Below are 24,377 nucleotides of genomic sequence, written 5' to 3' on the forward strand. Positions count from 1 at the left end.
GGCAGATGGTTATTGCTGGGAAGGTCATCCCAGTGAGTAAGGGCACACTTGGGTGTCCCTGTGGCTGGGGTACGGGGCTCTGGGGCGTGATTGCATCACGGGAGGCCCCGGTGCAGGCCGAGGTGCGGCTACATTCTCCTGCCATCAGTTCTGCTGGTCTTGGTGTGCATAGAGTGTCAGGGGGTCTCTAACCTACACACACTCTAAAACTTGTAGGGACCCCATAGATGGCACGGACAAGATAGGAACAATAACATACACACGTGTCTCCCTTCAGAAAACAAGGTGGGAGGGGATGGGATGGAAACAGTTGAATGACAATTGTCCCGGCCTGGGACCAGGCTGGGGTCCAGAATGGACTAATGGGCCATTGCAAGAGGGGTTCAGCTTGTAGGTAATTTTGAATTACAGGATTTGGTCCGATGTGTGGAAGGTTTAGAAAGGTAGATTTTCGAAAGAATGAGGGTAAGCTTACTAACCACACAGAGCCACCGTAGAGACACGGGGGGTGCCCTGCGAGGCCGCAGGGCCCATCAGTGGGGCACCTGTGCACTTGCTGGCGGGCCCGTATCATCTAGGGCTTGGACCCACTGCACACGTCTGGGCAAGAATCCATTCGGTCCCTCTGGTTACAGAGTGTGGTCTTCCCGGCTTCCCTCCCCAGCAACGGCCGTGCACTTACGCACTGCTGTGGAAATGTCAATACTGGGGAGGAGAGGCTGGCTCCCAGCAAGAGCATCACACTAAGGCTCTAAGACCATTCTGCTCTCTAAGCCCACTCTGGCTTTAAAAAGTACCCGGGCTGCTCTCCGTGAGTACACATGGTCTACGCTCTTTTCAAAGATAAAACTGTGCTGCTCATTCTTCTGCTTCCCGAGAACACCTGCAATCCCTCCCGAGGGCATCGTGAGGGGCCTCGCAAGTACCTGCCCCCCAAAAGCCTGGGTAGGACAGGAAAGATGGGGCATGTGTTTTTGGACTCATCTCCTGCTCTCTGTATCCTGGTTTCTTTTAGGTCTTTGGGGGGGGGGGGGACAGAACTGCTGTTTTATGGCTCTTATCGTGCTTGTACCTACAGCTTCCCAAGCCCCACCGACATGATTTTTCTTTCTAGAGGCTTTTACAACTCAAGTCTCCAAGAATCATCGGTACGGGGCTTCAAATGATGTTGCCTTGAACAGATGCTTGGGGCTTGTATAAGGCTTCAAAGAATGAAAGTAAAATGCTATGTTCACAGCAAGGTGAGAACCAGAGGAACCGGGATGATCTCTCCCCTATCTGGCCAGCGCCCCTTGTTGACGATCTGGTTCGCCCTGCGTTTCCTGCTGGACTGTGCACAAGAACAGCGTGCCCCCAGAGCGCTAATCGCTTTGTTTATTCTTCCATGTCGCCGGGGGAACCTGAGCTTGTTCAGCCTCAGGATAGAAACTCTGAAGGAGTGACAGGTGCACCTCAGATTCCCCTCGTTCACATATTTTATTTACCCAGTGAAGGGAGACAGAAAAGAGAGACAGAACTGGAAGGTGGCACAGATTCTGAGAGAATACCGCGGTCGCGCGTCCCTCCATCTGGTTTCGATCCACAGATCCAGTGAAAGTGCATAGGGACGAGACGAGCATCTTGCCGCAGCGTGAAACATCTTACTTGAGAGAGAAAACCCTTTTAAAAGTTAATACCGACTCACCTTGAGGATGGCTTACTTTTGTCTTTATAAAAACACGACAGCACTGTGTAAACTGCTGGGGTTGGATACTGACAGGTAAGTAGGTGCTGACTCAGAGTTTTCTGGGAGTGCAGATCTGAAACGGTCCCACTGAGGAGAGAGCCACGGGGACGTCGCAGACGTGTCCTTGGAGAGACACGAGGACACACAGGAAAAGGGGAATCTCTGACACCGCAGTCCGGGATCTCTGTCACACAGATGGGGAAACTGAGGCAGGGAGATAAAATCCCCCAAGGTCACACAGCTAGTCAGTCGTAGCATCTCGTTCCCTGGCCCGTGGACACTGCATAGATACCCCTAATGTTAATTTCTTCCCCAAGATTCTAAAGTTGGCAATTTTAGCTTTCCGAGTGCGGAGACAAAAAAAGAAAGAAAAAAACTGGAGAAAACAAACAAGCAAAAGATTTGTGGAGAACTCCAGTACGTTCGCATCTGATCTCAGTAACCTCATGTTAAGATGTCGTTAAAGGACTAACGTTTGGGTGACAATCACTAACGCGGGAGACGACAGAGTCACGATAACTGGGGGAGCTCCCGAGGGCGCCCGGGGGACACACGGAAGCACCCTTTCGGCAGCTTGGTGCAAGCAGACAGGTCGCCTCACCCCCACCTGAACCACCTGAACCACCTGCACGGAGCACAGGTGAGCTCAGCGCCCGGGCCGCCCGTGGCCGAGCCCCGGCGGGGGGCCAGTGAAGCCCAAGCCCCATCATCTCAAAGCCCGCCCCCGCCCCCTGTGAACACCAAGTGACCAGAGAGGGGAGCCCGGGGTGGGACGCCTTTCAGGTTGCCGCTACAGGCTGCACATTTTGAACCCTGGACAAAGTGACCGGAATCTTGGTTTCCCCCGGGCCCGGAGCTTTTGTGATGGGCTGGGCGTGGGCCTTGATGTCTGCAATTCGCTCTTTAAACTTCTGCTGGAGGAACTTTTCTTCTTGGGAGTAGCTCTTGGCGAACACCGACATCAGCAGGCACCCTGCCATGGACGTGCCCCCGAGGCAGAAGAGAACGGCCCCCGCCAGCTTGCACACGTCAAGAGCGCTGTTAAACTGGACGGCATGGGTGTCGACCACCACAAAATCGGCTTCCCCGAAGGCTTCGATCTTGGGGGGCACGAGAAAGCCCGCCGCCAGGACAGTCAGTCCAAGGATCACGAAGACCGTGCCGGAGATGAGTCCGACCTGGAGAAAGACACAGCCAAGCAGGACAGGGTGAGCTCGGTGCTTGGGCTCTCCTGAGCCCTCCCAGGGCAGGCCTCGTTGTTGGGGGGAAGTTAATATTCCATTCCCACTCACCCCAAATTTTAGGAGAAGGCTACATAACTTCCCAGTTATAAAAGAAGGTGAGGAGGGACCTTTCTGATTTTAATACCGACTGGAATCTGCAGCACTGCCCTGATTTTCCCTCTGAGCTGTTCGTACGATGCTTTGCAGCTGACAAGGCCACCTTTGGCTTCCGTGGTCTTCTTCGGTCTTTGTTTTTTTTTTTTTTTTTTTTTTTTTTAAATATCTGGGTTAAAAACATTCTTTTTAAGGTCTTATTTTTGAGAGAGAGACACACACACAGCATGTGAGCAGGGGAGGGGCAGAGAGAGAGGGAGACAGAATCTGAAGCATCCTCCAGGCTCTGTCTGAGCTGTCAGCACAGAGCCTGACGGGGGGCTTGAACCCATGAACTAGGAGATCATGACCTGAGCCGAAGTTGGGCACTTAACCGACTGAGCCGCCCAGGCACCCCTCTCCTTTGGTCTTTGAAGAAGACTAAAGCAGGCCTGACATCCAGGAACTAGCCTAACTCTATCCACTAGACCTTGATGCCGCGGGAAGCTGGCCGGGAGCTCCCAGTGATGCCACATTGTTCTCCTTTGACAGGATTTGTGTCACAGAACATCAACATCAGACAGGCTCCCTCTGTACCCATGACGAAGTGACACAAAACAAGTCTGTGTCATCATTTTGTCTAAGCGCAGACAAAAACAAGGTCATTGTGCAAACCACAAAATATCAAATGCCTTCCCTTCCCCCCATTCATATAAATGACGGCTGCTTCATTACCAAGTACAGCTTTAGTCCCACCCTGGTCTGCCCTCCCTATAGATAATACTTATTAATTATTTATTATCCAACCATAGAATCAGCCCTGACAATCCAGAGGGAACTCTGGCTCCTGTAGACCCCCTCCCCCCAAATCGCCCACCCAAGGCCCACATTCTATAATACATCCTTCCTCATCCTCTTACTGAAATACCCTAGGAGACCCTCTGGTATCACCTCTCTCACTGTGATGAGTGATAAACTCAACTCGTCCAACATACAGGTATCTTCCTGGTGATTTGGATGGAGGTCACTGGCGATCGTATAACTATTCACCCATTTCCCAAGTTAGTGGGAAGGAACCATGACTGCTAGTTTGCAGGTCAGGAGATGTAGCCTTGAGGAGGGTAGGTCACTGCTAGCAAGTGGATGGAGGGATGGATGGATGGATGGAGTGGGGGAGGGATGGAGGGAGGGAGGGATGACAGCTAGCAAGTTGCGGAGTCAGGGCTAGAAGCCACAGATGTGAGCTCCAGGCCAGTGTCCTTTCTCCTCTCACATGTAGTTATTTGGGCTCTCCCCTTGCAGATGTTGAGAAGCTCTAGGAGTAGCAGGTGGAAGATGAGACTGCGTCAGCTCAGGTTGGAATAGAATGGAACACACTGAAGAGGGAGAGTATTGTTTGCTGTTTGGTGGCTTGGAGGTTGGGAATGAACAGATCCAGGCTTGGGTTCCAGCACCGCCAACCGGTACTTGAGTCATATGAGGAAACTTACTTAAACACTCTCACCGTTAACCTCCCCATCTACAAAATGATAAAAGATAATCATACCTACTGCCTCGTGGAGTTCTAGCGAGGCCTAAGTGAGGCCATGCTCAAAGGCGCTTAGCCCAGTGCCTGGCTAAGCAGTAAGTAGCTATTATGGTATCTACTTGGAAATGCATTCTTGTGAAATGTTGGCCACAGAGCTACAACAATCTCTGGGCACTTGGACCCCAGAACAGCTAATATAGTTACTTATTTTTTAAACACATTTTCATTGTCTCCTATTCCTAGCCAAATGCATAACACCATTTAATCTAGAGCTTTGAATTTAAACTATATTTATTTAACTTATTTATTAAGTTTCAGGGTGATACATCAGTAATTCTTTATTACTTTGGATAATAGAAGGAAAACATATTCACAAATCTGTCGGAGAGCTAGCTAGTATTATTGGGCGTCTATGAAGACCTAGGCACAGTGTTTCATGTTTTTCACTTGATCATCGCCAGCATCTTACAAAAAGTAGGTATTTTTTTCCCACCTCACCTGTAAGACCCTGGGGTTTGTAGGGTCGAAGAAGTGGAGGTCAAAGTCCTATAGCTAGCAGGTGGTGTGACTGGGCTCGAACCCAGGTCCCCTGCTCCACTTCTATTCTCCCCACCATAGTTCACCAGTTACTATTTTGTACATTATCTGCTATTATTATTATTTTTAAAATTACAACAGAGTTTTAGTCACCATATAGGGACAGATTTCCACGATTGTAAAGAAACTGGAAAAGAGTCAATATAATGTCTTTTGAAAAAAAAAAAAAACCCAGAAACTATTCTACATAAGATTTAAGCACTATAGGAAAAGTTGGGTTGTAAAATATAATATTTTGGATGGCTTTCTACATTTTTCTAAAAATGGAGGCAAATTCACCTCCAAAGACTAACCATTATTTATAACCTGAAAAATGAGTCACATTGGAAAATTCTGAATGCATAAACTAACTTAAATATCCATGGTGACATGCTTCATATGTCACTAAATCACCTTCCTCCTTGAGAACTGGCACTAATTCTCAAACACTCAGGACTCTGCAGGAATGTATCCATCTTGGGTTCTGGGGTTCTGAAGAGCACCTAAGGTCAGTGCTCAGGTCTTCTATTTCTGTCTTGATCACCGCATCTCGCGTTCCCGCCTTGAACTCTATAAATATTCCTAACTGACTGGCTTGAACCTCCAGGCTGCTGACTGCAGAGCCAGGTGACTGATTCTCAGAGCAGCGCTGCTCCCCAACTGAGCAGTGCTTTATCGATTAAAATCCAGTCCTGGAAGCTCACTCAGAAGCTACAAGGCGAGCCACGCTTTGCAGATGGCAGAGCTCTGATCACTTGCAGAACTGGAAAGTGGCTGGCCTCCTTGAGCCTTCTCCCTTTTCCCTGTTGAGTCAGATGTCAGAGAGGGGCCTGCCCTCCGTGGAGGGGGGCACGATGGTGGCCAACAGCCAACTCCCAGGATCTGGAAGGTGCCGTCCACGCAAGTCTAAGGGGGACCTTCAAGACATGTGGCCAGAGAGGACCCTCAACGCTGTGAAAACACACCAGGAAGAGCCAGGGATGGTAGGACTGGAGGGGCAGCCATGGGATCTGAAGAACGCTGTGTCTTAACTGAGAGTCTGACAGCATGACAGGGGATGATGGGATGCATCAGAAGGAAGAAAGATTTGGGGAGTGATGCCGTACAGAGCCGTAAAAATGGTCCCGGGACACAGTTCCAAGTTGAGGTGGTCCTCGGTCTACAGGGAAGGGGGCTCTATTAAATAGAGTTTTAAAAATGCAGCACAGAGGTTCTTGGGGGCCTGGCTTTATGCAGAGAACTGGAACACCATGGGGTGAGGGGACCCTGGGACCTGGTGGGGCAGCCTGGTGCACCTGGTGGTTAGCTCAGCCCAGTGCCAAGAGAAAAGGGCCTCTCTCAGCTGTGAGAGACCTCACAGATGGCCACAAGGACAGGGACTCCTGGCTGTGGGGAGGTGGGGGGATGTGTGAAAATCCAGTGTCTGCAGCTGGAAAGGGGGAACGGACAGGGAGGAGGACCTGGATTCCAAAGAGCCTGCTGCTGGAGGCCACCAGCCAGAGCCTGCTGGAGCTCTGACCAACGTCCCCGTCACTGTCTGTGTGCAAGCCAATGAGGTCGGAGCACACCTCTGTTTACTCCTCAAAGCAGGCTGGCAGCCAGAGCGGCGGGCGCAGATGTTCGGGCAGAGAGGACGTGGTAATGACCACTGGAAGCCAGAGCTAGCAGGGCAGGAGGAATGGGGAGGAGCCGGACAGAGCTGAATGTGGAAAGAGCCAGCTGGCCTCCAGGTAGCGCTCAGGGGAAGTACAACAAGACAGAAGTCAACCCCGAGGGATGTCCTGGCCTGACCTGCTTGTGGGGACCCTGGGCTTTACAGAACAGCAACCCCTGCCTGGCTGTGGTCCAGGTCCTTCCTCACACTTTACCTGGCCACCCACGTGGTCTTCTACCCTATGGAGGCTCTGTCCCTCCAGCCCGTGAACACAGTCACTTGTTTCCATCTTCCAAAGCGATTCCGGATCCTTGAGTCTCCCTCTAGCTACTGCTTGAACTCTTCCAACCCTTGATATCCGAGCTCAGTCCCACAACTCCACTGAAACTGGTTTCTCCTAAGTCACTAATGACCTCCTCATTGTCAAAGCCAATTCGGTTTTTCTTTTCTTACTCCATTTAAATATTCTGTGGTCATTGATGTTAAGCACTGGGGTCTTCTTAAAACCTTCACCTATTTTCCCTGACACAACTGTCTCCTGTTTCTACATCTTTAACTACTCACTCTCAAACGGTTTTGCCAGATGTTTTTTTTTTTTATTTTTTTTTTCAACGTTTTTATTTATTTTTGGGACAGAGAGAGACAGAGCATGAACGGGGGAGGGGCAGAGAGAGAGGGAGACACAGAATCAGAAACAGGCTCCAGGCTCCGAGCCATCAGCCCAGAGCCTGACGCGGGGCTCGAACTCACGGACCGCGAGATCGTGACCTGGCTGAAGCCGGACGCTTAACCGACTGCGCCACCCAGGCACCCCTTGCCAGATGTTTTTAAATTGTTGGCGTTCCCCAGGGGTCCCCCTTGACCCACATCTCTTGTTCAAGATGATCTCTCTAGGGTCGAGTCTCTGGCTGTAGTTTCAACTCCTACTGATACACTGATGCCTTCCAATCTCCAGCTCTAGTCTGGATTCCCTTCCTGGGCACTAGCCCTGTATTTCTGACAGCCAATAGGAGGACTGACACAAAAATGTCCCAACGGCTCCTCAGACCCAAAATATTCAAAATGGTGCCCCTTACTTTCTTTTCTTTCTTCCTTCCTCCCTCCTTCCCTCTGTTCCTTCCTTCCCACTCTCTCCGTGCTCCTGCCATCCACCCATTCCCTGAGTTTCTCTCATTTATTTTTTAAAAAATTATTTCTAGTGTTTATTTTGAGACACACACACACACACACACACACACACACACATGATCGGGGGAGGGGCAGAGACAGAGGGAGACCTAGAATCCGAAGCAGGCTCCAGGCTCCGAGCTGTCAGCACAGAGCCCGACACGGGGCTCGAACCCAGGAACAATGAGATCGTGACCTGAGCTGAAGTTGGACGCTTAACTGACTGAGCCACCTAGGAGCCCTGAGCTTCTCTCATTTCTAGTGTAAAACCAACTCCATAATATCTAGCAAAGCTTTGAAGAAAAAATCTAAGACGGAAGTTTCAACTCTGACTTAGCTCAGGGGGGAAACCGGAGTGATTGGGACAGATGGGAGGAGGGTCTTGAGAGAAAAGAGAGGGGCCAGAGTCACCCTCACGGCCAGTGAGGCTGCAGGGGTGGCAGTCTTACTTTGCACCTGCACGCTGAGTGGAGCACCCTTTGAGAGGTTTCTGACGTGGGCTGAGGAGAAGGTAAGGAGGGCAATGGCCCTGAGGTGAGCAACACATGATCGGGGGTGAGTGGACAGCTTCCATTCCTTTATACCTGCCTTACTGAGGTGCTTGGCGGCACAAGCAGGTGGCAGCAGCCTTAGTCAAGGTCAAGTGCAAGGGTAAGAAAGAAAAGTGCCACCACAGCCTGATGGATTTCTGGGCAGCACAGTGAGTGGTAGGGAGTAGGTGGGACCAGGTCACAGGGGCTTTTGCAGACGGCAGGTGTTGCAGGCACTGGGATAAATTGGTTGTGGCTGAGGCAACCATGTGGTGATCCAGAAAGCCTAGATTTATGAACTTGCCACCTTGCTGTACTCAAGCTGGAAGGTTCTGGAGAAATTTCTATTTTTTAATTTTTTATTTAGAGATTTCGATTTCAGAGCCTTTCAAAGTCGTCTGTGATCGGCCCCTAGTTACACATTCCCCTGTTCACCTCTCGACCCCTCTCCTCCAACTTCTGAATGTTTGCCCCGGGCGTACTGAGCTGTCTGTGGTTTCCTGATCGTGCCATCATCTCTCACGACACAGCTTTTGGAATAGATTTCTTCCTACCAGGATGCCCAGTTCCCACTTGTGTACGGGTGATCTCTCTGAGGAGCCATTTTCCAGGCTGCATCGGATCCTCCCTGGCCCCAAGTCCCTGTGCTCCGGGTAAGTACCGTGACTGCTTTTAGGGCCATGTTTATCACGTTGGATCATAACTGTCTGTGGACATGTCTACCTTCCTTATTTGTCTGTGGACTCCTTCAGGTCAAGGCGGTATCTAACTCACAAGTGAAGAGTAGGGTCTTATTCACAAATGAATCCCAGAGCCTACCACGTAACCTTATACATAGTGGACATATAAATATTCGTGGAAAAGGAAAGAAGGAAGGACGGAAGGAAGGAAGGAAGGAAGGAAGGAAGGAAGGAAGGAAGGAAGGAAGAAAGGAAGGAAGGAAGGAAGGAACAACCTAAGGAAGGAAGGAAAGAAGGAAAAGGAAGGAAGGAAGGAAAGAAGGAAGGAAGGAAGGAAGGAAGGAAGGAAGGAAGGAAGGAAAAGGAAGGAAGGAAGAGGAAGGAAGGGAGGGAGAGGGGAAGGAAGGAAAAGGAAGGAAGGGGAAGGGAGGGAGGGAGGAGGGAGGATAGCATTGTGAGATACAGGTTGTGTAGATCCACGTGACAGGGCAAAGATTCTAACTCGGGCCCATGTGACTCAATGTCCATGCTCATTAACCCCTCCATGCTGCTGCCTCCTAAGGAGCTGGCTTAGCGGCAGAGTCCCGCTGAGGCACCGTGGACTTAGCCCCTGGCAGGAGACCAACAAGATGTTAGCCCCACGTCATTGGGAACGGGGAAATGGGAAGCCCATAACTTGAACCACCTACAGATGCAGTTTGAAATGAAAGAAAAATACCATAAAAAAGAATCATAATGGGAACGGGCACAATCAGTGCTTTTCTCTGTATTGATACAAAGCACTTCATAAACCCGCTGGAATATATTCACTTGTATTCCCCAGGAGGAAACAGAAGACCAGTTTGTTTATTCCCTTGGTAGAGGTGAGTCTCTAAGACCGTGATTTCCATGTATTCTTAGGTGATTCAGGTTGACTACAAGCTTCTGAATGCCCAGTCTGGTGTTTTGTGATTAGGTTCTGGGTCTAGGATTTGGATTATGCTGAAATATCATCTGCACAAGTCCAGGAGGCCATGGACTTTTGCCTGTTTTTAGACTCTGAAGTAGGTCCAGCACAACAGGGAACAAATACTCGTGAATCTTGTTTGTGTAAACTAGAAGGGAGAAAGTCCTGAAATTCGAGTTCTGGGGTTGGTAACTTACTGCAGGTTCTTTATTTTAAATCCATACCTATATCTTGTCTGACAGATTTACAGCTTCTCCAATCACACCGCGAGTGCTTTGGAACCATGAGAACACTTTCAATATCCTGTATGACAGTGGCATTTTACGCTCTTGGCACAACAGATCTGTCAGGCAAATATTTGTTTTTTTGACACATAGGAAAGCAACCACCCACTTAACTGGGTAAATACAAGATGTGCCAAGCTTGGCTATGTATTTCATCTGTCCCCGCCAGTAAGGATTCATCAGAGATGACATTTCTACAGGGCAAGGATGCGGGCTCAACCAATTTGAATACAGACTACATGACAGTAGTGAGATGTTAAATTAACGCAGGTCTTGGGTAATCCGTATTAACAACTATGTTACCCAGTTCTTTATTTATTAACTAGATTTCAAATTTTATTTCCACTTCAGGACCCAGTGTGCCATATGACATCTGATAATAGTAGCTAATACATGAATGCTTGAGTGCATACCAGACATTGTGCTGAGCTCTTTGTAAGTATTATCTTAATTATGCCAATATATTGTAAGTGTCGGACAATATCAAGGTAAAACACTCTGGGATCTCCTGGGAGAAAGTTGAAGATGATCGGGATCCCCGAGCTGGAGGGGACCAGCTAATTACGGCTGCGCCTTCTCAGCATCACTTCCTAAATCCTTTCCCTTTTCTTGATTTCTAAGTGTTCAGACATCCCAATGCCCTCTTCTCCATGTCCATATTCTCTTCCTGGGTCATCTTGTCTAGTCTGGTGCCTCTTATAAGTTCTGTATGTCAGGGATTCCCAATCCGTGAGCTGCGTTTCAAGTGCCACCAGAGAGCCCCACTCACGTGTCTGATGTGATCCCCACAGGAAGCTCTGATGTATCATGGCCATGGTCAAACTCTTGGTTCCCCACCATACCCGCTGCTCTCCCTGTGTTCCTCATCCCGGAAAATTGTAACACCGTTCTCTAAATGGCTCAGGTTGTGTGCTTTGGAGTCATGCTTGACTCTTTCTACTTTCGTCTACTTCACCGCACGTCCTGATGGCTTGCTCTTCAAACTTCGTGCTAATTCGGACTACTTCTCCCCATCACTACTACCACCATCCAAGCCATCATCATCTCTTGACTGGATTCTTTCATAGTGTCCCATATACCCTTGTCCTTCTATAACCTATTTTCCATACTGTAGTTACAATGATCCAGTTAAAATATCAGTCAGATCATGTCACTCCTCCACTTAAAATGCTCAGGTGGGCTTCCCATATCTCTCAAGGTAAAAGCCAAGGTTTTCATTATCATCCACAAGGCTCTAAATCATGTGTCCTATTATTTTTCTGGATCCTTTTCCCCCCTCTCAATCCACTCCAGCCAGACTGCACCTCTTTGTTACTTTTTAGACACCAAATCTGTTCCCATTTCAGAGCTTTGGACTTGATATTTTCCTGGCCCAGAAGGGCCTTCAGCCAGGTAATAGGTCTGTTCCCTGCACTCATGCTGTTATTTGCTCAAGTGCCGTCTCCTCCAAAGGGCTGTCTAGGATCAGCACACTAAGTTCCAGGCCTCCGTCACTCCCTGCCCTCTTGTCCCAGTTTATTTCTCTCCATAGCAGCTGTCACTACCTGACATTCTGTCATGTGGTTTATTTGTTTATGGTCCGTTCCCCACAATGGGTTGCAAAGGGCTTTCCTTTCTGTTCACCCCTTTAACCTCTAGCACCTTGCAACTTCTTGGCACGGAGCAGGTGCTCACCGATGACACGATGAGTGACCGAATGCACTGTCTGGTGGGGCACCTTCATTCAAAGAAGCTGGAGCTCACAGCCTCATGAGCACGGGTCTGGCAGAGGCAGGGCTGGCATACTGACCACTGTATTATGTCTCAGCATTAACTCTCTCGCAGCACCCAAGGATTCCTTTTTCATAATTGCTGTAAATTGTTAAATGATAATTACCAAGCCTATGCGGGGGGGGGGGGGGGGCTGGAAGTGTATAATGTTTTGCCTATGGAGGTCCTCACGGTTGATGAATTTAGCGGCACATGAATAAGAGTAGCAAAAATAGTTAACAATGATGACAGTGATACCTATTTATGTTTAACCTCTTTCCTTACCTTCCAGAATACTGAGCTCCACCTGTTAGGTGATCTCTGGATCTGGAAATCATCCTCATACTCCCAGATCGAGGTGGTACAGTCCTCATAAAACTGGTGCAGGTAGGACCGGACTCCGTAGCGCTGGTGCCCGCCCTCAGGAGCGGCCTGTGCTTGCTTGGTGCCACAGATGTTGCTGCAAGAACTCATCCTTCCCAGCTGGAATGACAACATCCACAGCCGTCAGCCCTATGAGCTCTGGCTTCAGGATTAAAAGGCATATTAAAGGTGCGAACCAGGCTGAGTAACGTTAGTCTACTTGAAAGTCTATTTGAGCTTTTCTTAAAAGCTGCTCTGCTTTTCTACTTAATGCAAAATTACCCCCAAACACTCAATGACTAGAAACTGGTTCTCCATAAATGAAATGAGACATAATAGCACAGCTCGCTTAAATTATGCAGAAACTTAAGCATGAAGCACACGAACGAAGGCAAGAAGCTGAGATTTTTCACTGTGTTGACAAGAAATCTTTAATCCCTTAGAATCCAGTCGTCTTTACACTCACATGTTAAAGAATTAGGCAGGTACTCTCCCTTGCTACAGATGGAATTTGTCTTGGATTGTCCTCTCGGATGCTTAACCATGTTCCCTTGTGGAAAATACATAGTTTACTCTTGGCAGTTTGCAGTTTTGCTTTTAGATCTCACGGATCGTGTTCTAACATCTTAGCTAATGGTCAGGTTGTGCAGAAGCTGTGTTTGAAAGCTGCTGAGCAGCGACGCTTCATGCTTTATTAATCACAAATGGCTCAGCCAATAATTTACACCTCACTGACTCTAACACTAGATATTTAAGTCGTTATTTGTGGATACATCTGTCCATGTGGGATGATAGAGCATAATGGACAGGGTAGACCCAGCCTTTCACTGCGTTGCATGAAGTGGCTAGTATATGCGAGAAGCCAGGGGACTGTTAATGAAAGTACATACTGGGTGGGCTGTTTGGGTCTCTGTCTTCTTAAAGATGACAATTTCTGAGGTTCCAGTGTGGCTCAGCCGGCTGAGCATCTGACTTTGGCTTAGGTCATGATCTCACGATTTGTGAGTTCAAGCCCCACGTCAGGCTTTGTGCTGACAGCTCAGAGCCTGCTTTGGATTCTCTGTCTCCCTCTCTCTCTGCCCCTCCCTCACTCTCTCAAAAAGAAATATTAAAAAAAGATGGTAATTTCTACCTGATTTGACCTAATCAATACCCTTGGAGAGAAGCATTTGGTTATTAATTCATGGGAAAAAAAAAAAAGGAATTGTTGAGAGACAGCAATTTTGGTGAGTGAGGGAATTCTCAGTAATTCTCTGTTTGATATTTGGTTTCCTTCTCTCCATATAGGCAGATAAATATGTAGCTGGAAATGTGAATTACTTGTTTAGATTTTCCAGTTATCCTCCAGATGGTTTCCCTGTGTGGACACAGTCTCAAAATAACAAAGTGAGGAACGATGTAGAAGGGGTCTCTCAGAGCCTGCCTTGTAATCCAGGCTAAGAGAAGACATATTAAATGTTTCTAATTACTTATCAAGAAACCACATAGTGATATGTATCTATCAACAAGGAAAAAATTAACCTAAAGTTCTGGCAAGTGCCCCTGTGTGGCCACTTAGTTTGGTTGGATAGAATTATGGGGCAAAAATCAAAGTTGAAGCTAGAGATAGTTAGCATTTTCCTGCCCCATGGCCACAAAGTGAATCCATAAGATTATCTTGTAAGGTGTGCTGTTAGCGAAAAACAGGTTCGGGTTAGAAAATGTAGTCAAATTCATGAAGAAAATGGCCCCGATCTTAGAAAAATGATGCAGACATATGCTACTGATGGTGACCTCATATTTTTAAGTGTTGGTCACTATGTTTAGTGACTTTCTCCGTTTCAGATATGGCAGCCAGGAGAAATCACCCAGGAAGAGAGGGCAGGGGAGGAGATTAAAAAATTTCTTTTCTAACTTTTAAACATTTCAGAAGGATATTATTTCATAAAAAATAAAGATTTTAGAATGTACTTTGCCTGATTAGAGCAGCAAAGCCTTATGGATCTAATTCTTTTGTTAACCTAGTTTCCATATTTTAAATGTTAGGATGTTCTCTTCAGTAGTTTTAACTTGATGCTTACACAATGAAGATGATTAATAAGGGCCTATTACTAATGATACATAAGTAGGATAATTTTAAAGGCACTTTCTTTTAAGACATTGTAATAAAATTTCGGTCAAGGGATGAGATGGGAGCCATATGTTACTAATTCTGCTTGGTCATTGAAGAAACTGAGGCACAGGAAAGTCATCTGCTAAAGGCCATACACCGTGAGTCAGGGAGGAGACGAAATGTGACATTACCGAAGGCTGGAGTATGGACTGAATCATGTACTTGCATCATCAGACCAACTCATCCAAATATGTATTTTCAGGTTTCCTACAAAGCCTCAGAGACTTTAACATGGAAAAAGGACAAAAATAGGACAGGAGCAAAAAGAAATCCCTCATAGCAATAGTAGGAGTTATTTTCCTTCGATGCTGAAGTCATTTATTCCCTCAGAGTTGAGCTTCGATGCAGAGCAGGGCTGTGACATATTGTAGTCCTTCCTGCACAGCTGTTTCCGATACACGAGGTTGAATGTTTCTGCTTTATAGGATAAGACTCAGTAATCCAACTTTGTTAAACAAAATATGGGTAAAATCATAAAAGAGACAGGAAGTGTCATAAAACAAATGTTCTTTGGGCTTGAGTGATGGAAGGCTCTACTCTAAGTCAGAATGGATTTTCAGTGATGTTAGATACATTCCAGGAAAGGAATCCCAATGAGCCTTATTTACTTCTCCAGACATACAGAGCACAAGAACATGGCCTATGCTGTGCTAACCACACAGGACACAGAATGGGTTCTAATCCTTGTTCTTGATCTACAATGTATTGGTCATGATATGGCAGGCAAACTCATTAACCTCCCTGGGCTACGGTTTTATCCCCCTTAAAATGAGATGGTTGAGCCAGATAACCTCTAATTCCTTTGAGATACTTTTCCAGGAGTCTTTGGTCATGCATTTACAGAATGAGTCAATTATTTTTGTGGGATAAACACCTGGGTCTACTGTTTTCCCACCTACTCCCATACTCTCACTGATGGATTGTCAGACTGTCCCCAATTCTTGACCATTATAGTACACGTGAAGCTTCAGTTTAAAAGAGCGTATAAGCTATTATTAGTAAGGCCAATGACTTGGTATTAAGTAGCCTAAATGGCTGTGTATTGTTTGTCTGTTTAACAGCTTACTTCAGTATTGCGTATGTTGCCTAAATGGTACAGGTGGATCGCAGGTATTACAGGTTAGGCTCCAGATGCCCAGAAGAAAGCAAACATCATATAAAACAAGTCCAATGAAGGTTTTGGTTTCCCGGTGCATATAAATGTTATTTTTACATGATCCCATCGTCTATTAAGGGTGCAATAGCATTATGTCTAAAAACATGCACATACCTTAAGTGAAAAAAAAAAACTTTATTGCTAAAAAATGCTAACCGTCCTCTGAACTTTCAGCGAGCCATAATCTTTTTGCTGGTGGAAGGTCTCAGCCTCAATGATGGTGGCTGCTGACTGATGAGGGTGGTGGTTGCTTAAACATGGGGATGGCTGAGGCAATTTCTTAAAATCAGACAACAATGAAGTTTTCCACATCAATGGACTCTTTCTTTGAGTTGAACTCTAGTGACCTCTCCAGAGGTATTGATGGGCCTACTTTCAATATTGTTGTGTCTCAGGGAATAGGGGGGCCCAAAAAGAGGGAGACAGATGGAGGGACGGCTGTCAGTAGAAGAGTTAGAAGACACAGGACATTTATTGGTTAAGTTGCTGCCTTATATGGGGATACTTCCTGGCACCCCAAAACAGTTAGAATAGTAGCATCAAAGATCACTGATCGCAGATCACTGTAACAAATAGAGCGATAATGAAAAAGTTTGATTAAATCTGACAAGAATAACCAAAAATGTGACACAGAGACAGGGAGTGAACAAACGTGTTGGGAAAATGGCGCCGATAGACTTGTTTCTCCACAAACCTTCAATTTGTAAAAAAAACACATTCTCTGCGATGCACCTTTAAGCAAAGTGCGCATGAAATGAGGTGTGCCCATAAGTCCCTGAGGATCTTAGAGGTTCCATACATCTTTCCAAATATGTAACTTATTGGATTCATTCTTAGAGGAGAATGATCACGAGAAAGAACAAGAGTTTTAAAAGATATCATGTTACAGTGAGGATTTTAGTACAAAAACCTTACATTCCTCATAAGGAAGCCAGTAACTTTTTGTCCCAATAAAGAAAATGTTACACCTATTTGTTTATGTATGTAAAAAAATTTTTGTTTAAAAACATTTATTCATTTTTGAGAGGCAGAAACAGAGCACGAGCCTGGAAGGGGCAGAGAGAGAGAGGAAGACAACAGAATCTGAAGCAGGCTCCAGGCTCTGAGTTGTCAGCACAGAGCCTCAGAGCCCGATGCGGGGCTCGAACTCATGAACCGTGAGATCATGACCTGAGCTGAAGTCGGACACTTAACCGACTGAGCCACCCAGGTGCTCCTAATGCTACGGCTATTTAGAATCTACTTGGTTGACTGACACCTCTACTATCATATGGTGTCACTTCATAAAGTCACTTGAAAAGCTGGGTAATTAGTATGTAATAAACTTGGGCTGATAAGGAATGGAAGGTATGTACAAAGGCTTTTTAGCTTGGCTCAGCATGTACTTAGTGAGCAAGCTTTCATGAGAAATCTGGTGTTTGCAATCTGGATAGCTAGAGTAGCAGCTGCAAAAACAGTAATGTCGTATCTGTGACTGTCGTTGAGTGACGGATTCTGGAGGGCTCTTTTCTTCAGAGAAAGCCTTAACATCCCAGGAGGTGTGTGAATGGGGGGCGTGGGTGGTGAGTGGAACTCTTCTCCAGGGTTGTACTTAAATGAGTCCATGTGAGTATTCCTTTTATAAACACCCCAGGGAGCCTGTTGTGTCCTGGATGCCAGCATGGCCATCATGATGGAGAACAGGCAGCCTTAGCATCTGGCTGTTTGGTCACCTATGAAGACAGAGTTATTTTCATTCTCCGGGAAGGACGTTCTAGGTGTTAATAGGTGAGGATCCATCCATGGTTTTCTTCTTCTTCTTCTTCTTCTTCTTCTTCTTCTTCTTCTTCTCCTTCTCCTTCTCCTTCTCCTCCTTCTTCTTTATTTCTTTTTTAATGTTTATTGATTTTTGAAAGAGACAGAGGCAGAGTGCGAGTGAAGGAAGGGCAGAGAAAGAGAGGGAGACACAGAATCTGAAGCAGGCTCCACGTTCTGGGCTGTCAGCAAAACTGATGGAGCCACTCGGGTGCCCCTTTGGTTTTCTTCTTTTTATAACCTGTCTGTGGTATCTGTCTCAACTGTATGCAGTTATACATTAAAATGGGTATTCAATTCTTGGCAGTACAGCACACCTATCATGTCCCCCAGACCCACAGGCAGAGACAATCAGACCTTCACTCCCCACCCAAACTCTTCTGAGAGGCCTCCTGGAATTAGCACATTCAATGTCAGCCCTCTATTACTCTTTATCTTCTCGTCCAAATTTCTTTCTTTTCATAGTGCTTGTTACTATCTGGTGCTCCATTACGTGGTCTATTTGTTAATGGTCTGACAGACTGTGTACTTGATAGACTGTGAGCTTCATGAGGGTAGGGGCTTTTCCTGTCCTGTTGACAAGCACTTTGAGTTGAAACTTCTTGGCACAAAGCTGTACATGGGTTGGTGCGGATGATGGCCTGAGTGGTCCTTCCTTTTTCATTCCTCCCTTCCTTCATTGTTTTTACAGCACTAATTATGTGCCAGATCATGAGAGGATAATAAGATGAGTGGGGCAGTCTGCTTTCAGTGGACACTTAGATTAGATGGAGAAACGCTTCTGAAGCAAGAAATGCAACAAAAGGGGGCACCAAAACCAGGTATTTGCAGTGATTGGTGATTTCTCTGTGCAAATGCTAAGAATGCCTTGAACAATTCCTCTGTCAGCAAGTAAACCCATATTTGTATTATTATGATCTCTATGTCTACCAATACATTACAGTACCAATTTGCTGGAAATTTGAATTTCAGTCAAGTAAATGCAATTACTTTTTATTTTATTTGGAAAAGGTTCATAACCATGGAAATAGAAATAAGTCTTTATGCCTCATGAAACTCCAAGAACACCACAGACTTTATATTATTTGTCTTCATGGTCTCCTTGAGAGAAGAGAGGCAGAAAATTGAGGCGCCAAAGAGATTAGTGTTTTCCATGGCTCCATGTGTGAGTCAGTGGTGAGGCCAGGCACGGGCCCTGTTCTATTTATTCTCTTTGAAATATCATTCAATTTTTCATACTGCTTTTCTCTCCCATAAAATCATTCTGAGATAATGAGAGTGAAGTTGCCATTAGAGCCACTTTTCCACAGAGCCAGTGCTGCAAGGTATAGGCACAGACCTGATTTAGATCATCGATCCAACACCAAACCAAAAAGCCAATTTGCTTAAAGGACTCAGTTAGCCTCAGTGTGGACGCAGGAAGGCATGAGAGCCTGCTAACAGGTTTTTCACTTTTAAATCAGGCATTCTGGAATTGCATAGGCATGACCTTAAAACTTGAAAATGTGTTTCTACCAACAGATCATTTCAGAGGTATTTTACTGTCTTGGAACAGTACCGGTAGGGATTGAGGCTCCTTATGATGAACTTTTTAATACCTTCTAAGTCAGGGGATATGTAGCACTTTGACAATTTTTTAAAAAGGGATAGTGATATGCAATAATCTTATTACTTTACTTCTTCAAGATGTGTTTTTAAGTAAGGCATACAACGTCAAAAACCAAATGGAGAAGAGAAAACCTATAATCTCCTTAAACCTCTTATCTACATGCAAACCAGAAGGTGCTTATGAATTTACATGTGACAAGGTTTGAGTCTCACCTTTGAAGTTTTCCTCTTCCTCTTCTCCTTCTCCTTGTTAGTCTCTGACCTTTCTTTCTTAACGGCACATCCTTCAAACCTATTTAAGGAAAAAAATCTCTGCAGAATGCGATACAGATAAAAATCTAAATTTCATAAGCCATTCTTATGACCTGTAGAGAGTCATTTTAATGTTGACAAACATATTGATAAAGGACTTCTTGTTGAAGAGTGGGGAGATACTTGTTTTCACAAAAGTATTCATATTTTATAACTTTTCAGGGGGTTCTCTTGAGACTTTTACAGGGTAGATGAGACAACATAAATGAAAGGGCTTTGTAAACTATAACACACTATACACATGCTATTCTTGTTTTGGTACAATTCTATTCCACTACTCAATAATACCAACTAGACTAATTCATGTGTATTTTAAAAATTCTAAATACAAAGTTTGTTTGCTCCCTGGGTACTCTAGAACTGATTCGTTGCCTGTTCCATTATATTATAAAATACATTAACCTTATAGCCATTGTATTTTCTGATCTGTTTACATGCATTTTAGACTTCTTAAGGTTCTTTAGATGATTTACTCATTGGGTTGATTTTTACTCCTATATCCATTTCTTCCTATCAGGATCATTTTACTTTCCATCTGCCTAAGAAAAGCAGGTGCCCATGCAAGATTTAATTAAAAAGCCATTGCCAGCTATAGAACTATTGGCTTCCTACATTACTCTAATCATGAAATAAAATAATAGCTGGGTGATGTTTTTCAAGAGGTCATTAAAAATTCTTTGTGAAGAATACTTCTCCATCCATTTGCAAGAGAACCTCAAAGACTTGAGGTGAGCAAACCTAGGTGAGGCCTGACAAACTGTGTTTAGTATTTCCCAGTTTGAGTTGATACGAACCACAGTCAAACCTTCTTCAAGACTCATTTCTTTGCTCTAAAATTTTGTTTTGCAGGTGGTATGTGAGCAGATTTTGGTGAGAAAAAGGCAAATTTTATTAGAATCCTGGATCTGGATAAGTAAAAGAAAACAAGTCCTCCCCCCCCCCCCGCCCTCCCTCCTTCTCTCTCTCTCTCTTTCTCTTTCTCTCATCAGTGCCTGTCTCTCTCATTTAAACGTCCTTTCATTTTATCTGTCGCCTTCCCCTTTTCTCTGAAGAAAGTGACTCCACACATGCCCTTCACTAAAGGCTGGCCTGGTCTGGAGCCCAGGGATCTCTCCAACGTGCTGAAAACATTTCTGCTACAGAGCCAGGAGCCAGTAATTAAGTAGACACCAGCTGTTTAACTCCAGCTCTGTTTTCTTTGAGGTCATCAGCTTTGGTCTCACCCCCACCCAACTCCCCTTTCTAATTAACACAAAGAAGTAGGTCCTGAGATTATATCGAAGCACTCACGTATCTTTGAATATGGCAAAGGAATGGGGAGGGCAAGCGAGGGTTAAATTCAGCTCGGAAAACAAATCAAACCAGCTTTGCAAACTCCAAATACGTACATTTGACTCTTACCTAATATATAACTTTTCTTTTCTCCCGGGAAAGTTTTCCCTGTATACCTCCCCACTTCTTACGTAACACAAACCACAAACCACCAAAGCGTGGAGTCGGCGACCCCTAATTTGCATGTGTGCACGGATTTTAATGTGCATGCTTTTTATAGAGATGTGTCCACAAATAATAGACGTGAATGAGTAAGGAATGCGTGTGACAGACACAGAAAGAACATGAATATTTGTGCGCGAGGAGAGAGGAAGGAGAGAGAGAAAGGGAGGAGAGGGAGAATCGGAGAAAGACGAATGGAGCATAGAAAACCGCTCCTGGGGTCCGCAAGGCTTTACCTGTCCCCTCCGATCCCCTGACCCGTGGAGCAAGTGCAGCCAGCTAGCCGCAGATCTCTCGCTGGGGTCCCATCATCGCCGCCGCCTTCGCCGCCGCCGCCGCCGCCGCAGCTCCCGCCTTGCGGAGCTCAGCCCGCTGGTGATTGACAGCTGGGCGGCCCGCGCGCCCGAGGCCCGCGCAGCTGCGGCGGCCGCCGGAAGGGCCACGTGCGTCCGCCGGGCGCGCTCCGGCGGCGCGTGGGCGGGGCCCCGCCGGGCGCGTGCGCCGTCCGGTCCCCGCCTGGTCGCGCTCTGGGAGGGAGCGGGGGCGGGGCGGCTGGCCGTTTGGGCGGCGGGTCGCTGTGTCCTAGGGAAGCGTCGCAGCACCCGGAGCATGCTGTGCCCTCCTGCCCTCCTGGTGCCTTCTCCCGCCCAGCACAGCGCCTGGCCACAGCAGGTGCACTGCACGCTTATTTTTAAAGTGAATGTGTGCGTCTTGCGCCGCCGCCCCATTTGGGATACATTTGGGGGTGTGCAGAGGCTTCTCCGGACTCTTGAGTTTTGTCCTTGGTGAGACATGAGGTGAGGAGCCCCTCTGAAAGAACCTTCTGGTAGTGTCACCCGTGGGCACATTCAGCCCCTCACCTGGTCCCCTGACCCCAAGGTCATGGGGCGAGATGGAAGAACGGTCAAGAGAGTGAATTCAGTGATGCTCTGCAAGGAAAACCCCACACACAGATGCGGGAAAGCAAGAGCACACTAGAAATTACCTGTGAATAGCTCGGGAAATGTGTGTAGGTGTGGGCGGGTTAGCATGTAAATACAATGACCCCTGCTCCTGGAGACTCTGCAGACCACTGGTAAGTGGCATTTAATGAAAATGATCGCTGAAATAGTTAATACTTGTGCAGCCATTCTGCACATACAGTAACAACACGTTACATGTATATAGTGCTTACTGTGTGCCAGGCAGGCATTGCTATAGGCACATTAGGTATATATTAATTATATGCGTAATAAGTCGTTAAATCATCACATCAACTCTATGTACGGAGGAGGCGTATTCTTTGTTATTCCCATTTTTCAGAAGAGGAGGCCGAGGTATAGAGAGAAGCCACTTGCACCCACCATGACACAGACTCACAATTACCTGTCACAGGTCACATAACGACTAAGTGGGAGATAGGACTGGAATCTATAGATTTATCTCTTGGAGGGGACGTAGGGTATTCGTGACATGGTGTCTGAAAATCACTAGGAAGCAACTCCATCTTCATGAAACAGTGAGCAGAGACCAAAGCAAATGCTGAGCAAATGCTTGGAAGCAAAGCAACCACAGGGATGGCCTTGTTTCCTCGGTTCTTCTGGTTCTCAGCTCTTGCCCCAAGTTTCAACACTACTTTTCAACACTATTCAAACCGACAGGCACTGCTTACTTTCTCCCTTTCCAGTCTTCAGAAAGTACATCTTTCAGGACTTTTGACACGTTGCTTATTAGCTTGCTTTTCTCATATTCAGTGAGTAGATTTGGCGAACATTTGTTTATTCTTAGATTGTGACATGGCTGCTGGGTTTTCCTTCCTTGAAAGTGAGTGAGAATCAGCACACGTACGAAAACCCAGGGATTCTCAGTTAGATGGCTATCAGAGCTTAGGCTTTGGAAGGGCATGACTGGCTTCCAGTTGTCTATGGTGTTGGTTTCCGCTAAGTGTCCAGGTCCCCTTTGGCGATGCATGAAGAATCTATCATCCATTAGACATTCAGAGGGCTCGGAATTGGACCAACCTGGATTTTAATCCTGGCTGTGCCAACTCCTGCTATTTAAGCTGGTCCTGTGGCTTTGCCACTGTATACCTCATTTTCCTCAGTTCTAAAATGATTATAGGAGTATCTACTTCATATGGTATTTAGGAGAATTAATTGAAATTCTAATTATAAAGCATGTATCACAATGACTGTTGCATATTAAGTATTCAATAAATTATAGGTCTGATGGTATAAATTATAGCAATGATGATGATGGTGATTTAGTTGAACATGTTGGGAGCTTATGAGTATTTTCAGCTGGAAGTCTCAAGTCTTCTCAATTTCCCAAGCATTCTCCATTTCCTTATCTCCTCTCAACAGACCTATTTCCAGCTGATGCTATCTCTGGCTTCTCTGTGGACATTTCTGATAAAGCGACCCAGGGGTGGGTATGCCTATTCAGGAGCCCCGGGGGCAACCCAGGTCTTCCAAGTTCTTCTAGCACATCTGCCTTTGGTTCCTTCTCAGTCTGAAGTAGCTTGAGGTAAAGTAAGATGCTTTACACATCCCCAGACGCCCTTAAAATGTGAATTATCACAATTATCTTGCCTTTCTCAAGTCCATAGCTTTTATTTATTAGTTTTGCAAACATTAGGGAACAAAGACGATCATTTAGAAGCAACAAAATTTTCACTTAAACCATGCTGCACCGTTTCCCCGGGTTGTATTACATAAAAACATTTACCAGGGAATGTCTTAATTCATTATTCAGCACACATTTGTGGAACGGCTGCCGTTCAGAGCACGAAGGGTGAGATGCAGGCAGAAGCATTATGGAAAGTCACAGAGAAAAGGGGTCAGGAGAGGTCGTAGCTGCCCGAGTTGTTTTCCAGAAGGGATGCTATGATTAGGCCTTACCCTGTCTTTGTGGACACTTCATGATTCCCTTCTAAGTTCATTTCTCATCTCACCGAATATATCCAGTGTTCTGTAAACACAACTCACACGTTCTTCCTTCCCTTTATTTCCTTTGGTGCTTCTTTGTGCTGTTTCCCCCATATCTGTGTCTCCAACTGCTGTGCATTCTTCAAGTCCAAACATCATCACCAGCTTTTCAATTAAGCCTTCTTTGATATGCTTGAATAGGAGTCATTCTTTATTTTGAACCCATACAGCGTCTCGTCTTACCTGTCTTACGGTAACACCAATTTTTTTTTTTTTTTGGCCTTGTATTGACATTATTTATCTATTTATTTACTCTCCAGGCTGGTAAACATCGTCAAGGAAGGATCTACCCACAATTCACTTTGAATTCTACACAATGCCGAGTCCATCACTTTGTATAAAGTAAGTACTCAGTTTTGGTAAATGAACCCATGGG

The 24,377-nt window shown here is 45.9% G+C and overlaps 2 protein-coding genes across 3 annotated transcripts; one reads left to right on the forward strand and one right to left on the reverse strand.

The window, feature by feature from the left end:
- Nucleotides 1-1,457: 1,457 nt before the first annotated feature.
- NRSN1 (neurensin 1) lies at nt 1,458-21,449 on the reverse strand. Of its 2 annotated transcripts, XM_086706129.1 has the most exons (4): nt 21,272-21,449; nt 19,443-19,521; nt 12,442-12,639; nt 1,458-2,904 (listed from the first exon to the last, which is right to left on the reverse strand). In XM_086706129.1, the coding sequence occupies exons 3-4, from the start codon at nt 12,628-12,630 to the stop codon at nt 2,506-2,508; spliced, it is 588 nt and encodes a 195-aa protein (XP_086562255.1). In that variant the 5' UTR covers nt 12,631-12,639; nt 19,443-19,521; nt 21,272-21,449; the 3' UTR covers nt 1,458-2,505. The 2 variants fall into 2 exon arrangements, with proteins under 2 accessions (XP_086562255.1, XP_086562254.1); XM_086706128.1 differs by lacking the exon at nt 21,272-21,449 and having other exon boundaries at nt 12,442-12,682.
- Nucleotides 20,609-24,377, forward strand: LOC147580693 (uncharacterized). The gene is made up of 3 exons (XM_086705991.1): nt 20,609-20,695; nt 21,180-21,832; nt 24,262-24,377. The coding sequence occupies exons 1-2, from the start codon at nt 20,609-20,611 to the stop codon at nt 21,822-21,824; spliced, it is 732 nt and encodes a 243-aa protein (XP_086562117.1). The 3' UTR covers nt 21,825-21,832; nt 24,262-24,377.

Source organism: Puma concolor, chromosome B2 (assembly GCF_028749965.1).
Source record: "Puma concolor isolate L17-30 chromosome B2, mPumCon1.1.hap2, whole genome shotgun sequence".
Lineage (NCBI taxonomy): Eukaryota > Metazoa > Chordata > Mammalia > Carnivora > Felidae > Puma > Puma concolor.

Coding starts and splice junctions, on each gene's coding strand:
- LOC147580693 (XM_086705991.1), top strand. CDS start 20,609: ATGCCCTTCACTAAAGGCTGGCCTGGTCTGGAGCCCAGGGATCTCTCC. Junction 20,696..21,179: donor TGCTACAGAGCCAGGAGCCA/GTAATTAAGTAG, acceptor GTGCGCGAGGAG/AGAGGAAGGAGAGAGAGAAA.
- NRSN1 (XM_086706128.1), bottom strand. CDS start 12,654: ATGTTGTCATTCCAGCTGGGAAGGATGAGTTCTTGCAGCAACATCTGT. Junction 2,905..12,441: donor GGAGCTCAGTATTCTGGAAG/GTAAGGAAAGAG, acceptor GTCTTTCTCCAG/GTCGGACTCATCTCCGGCAC.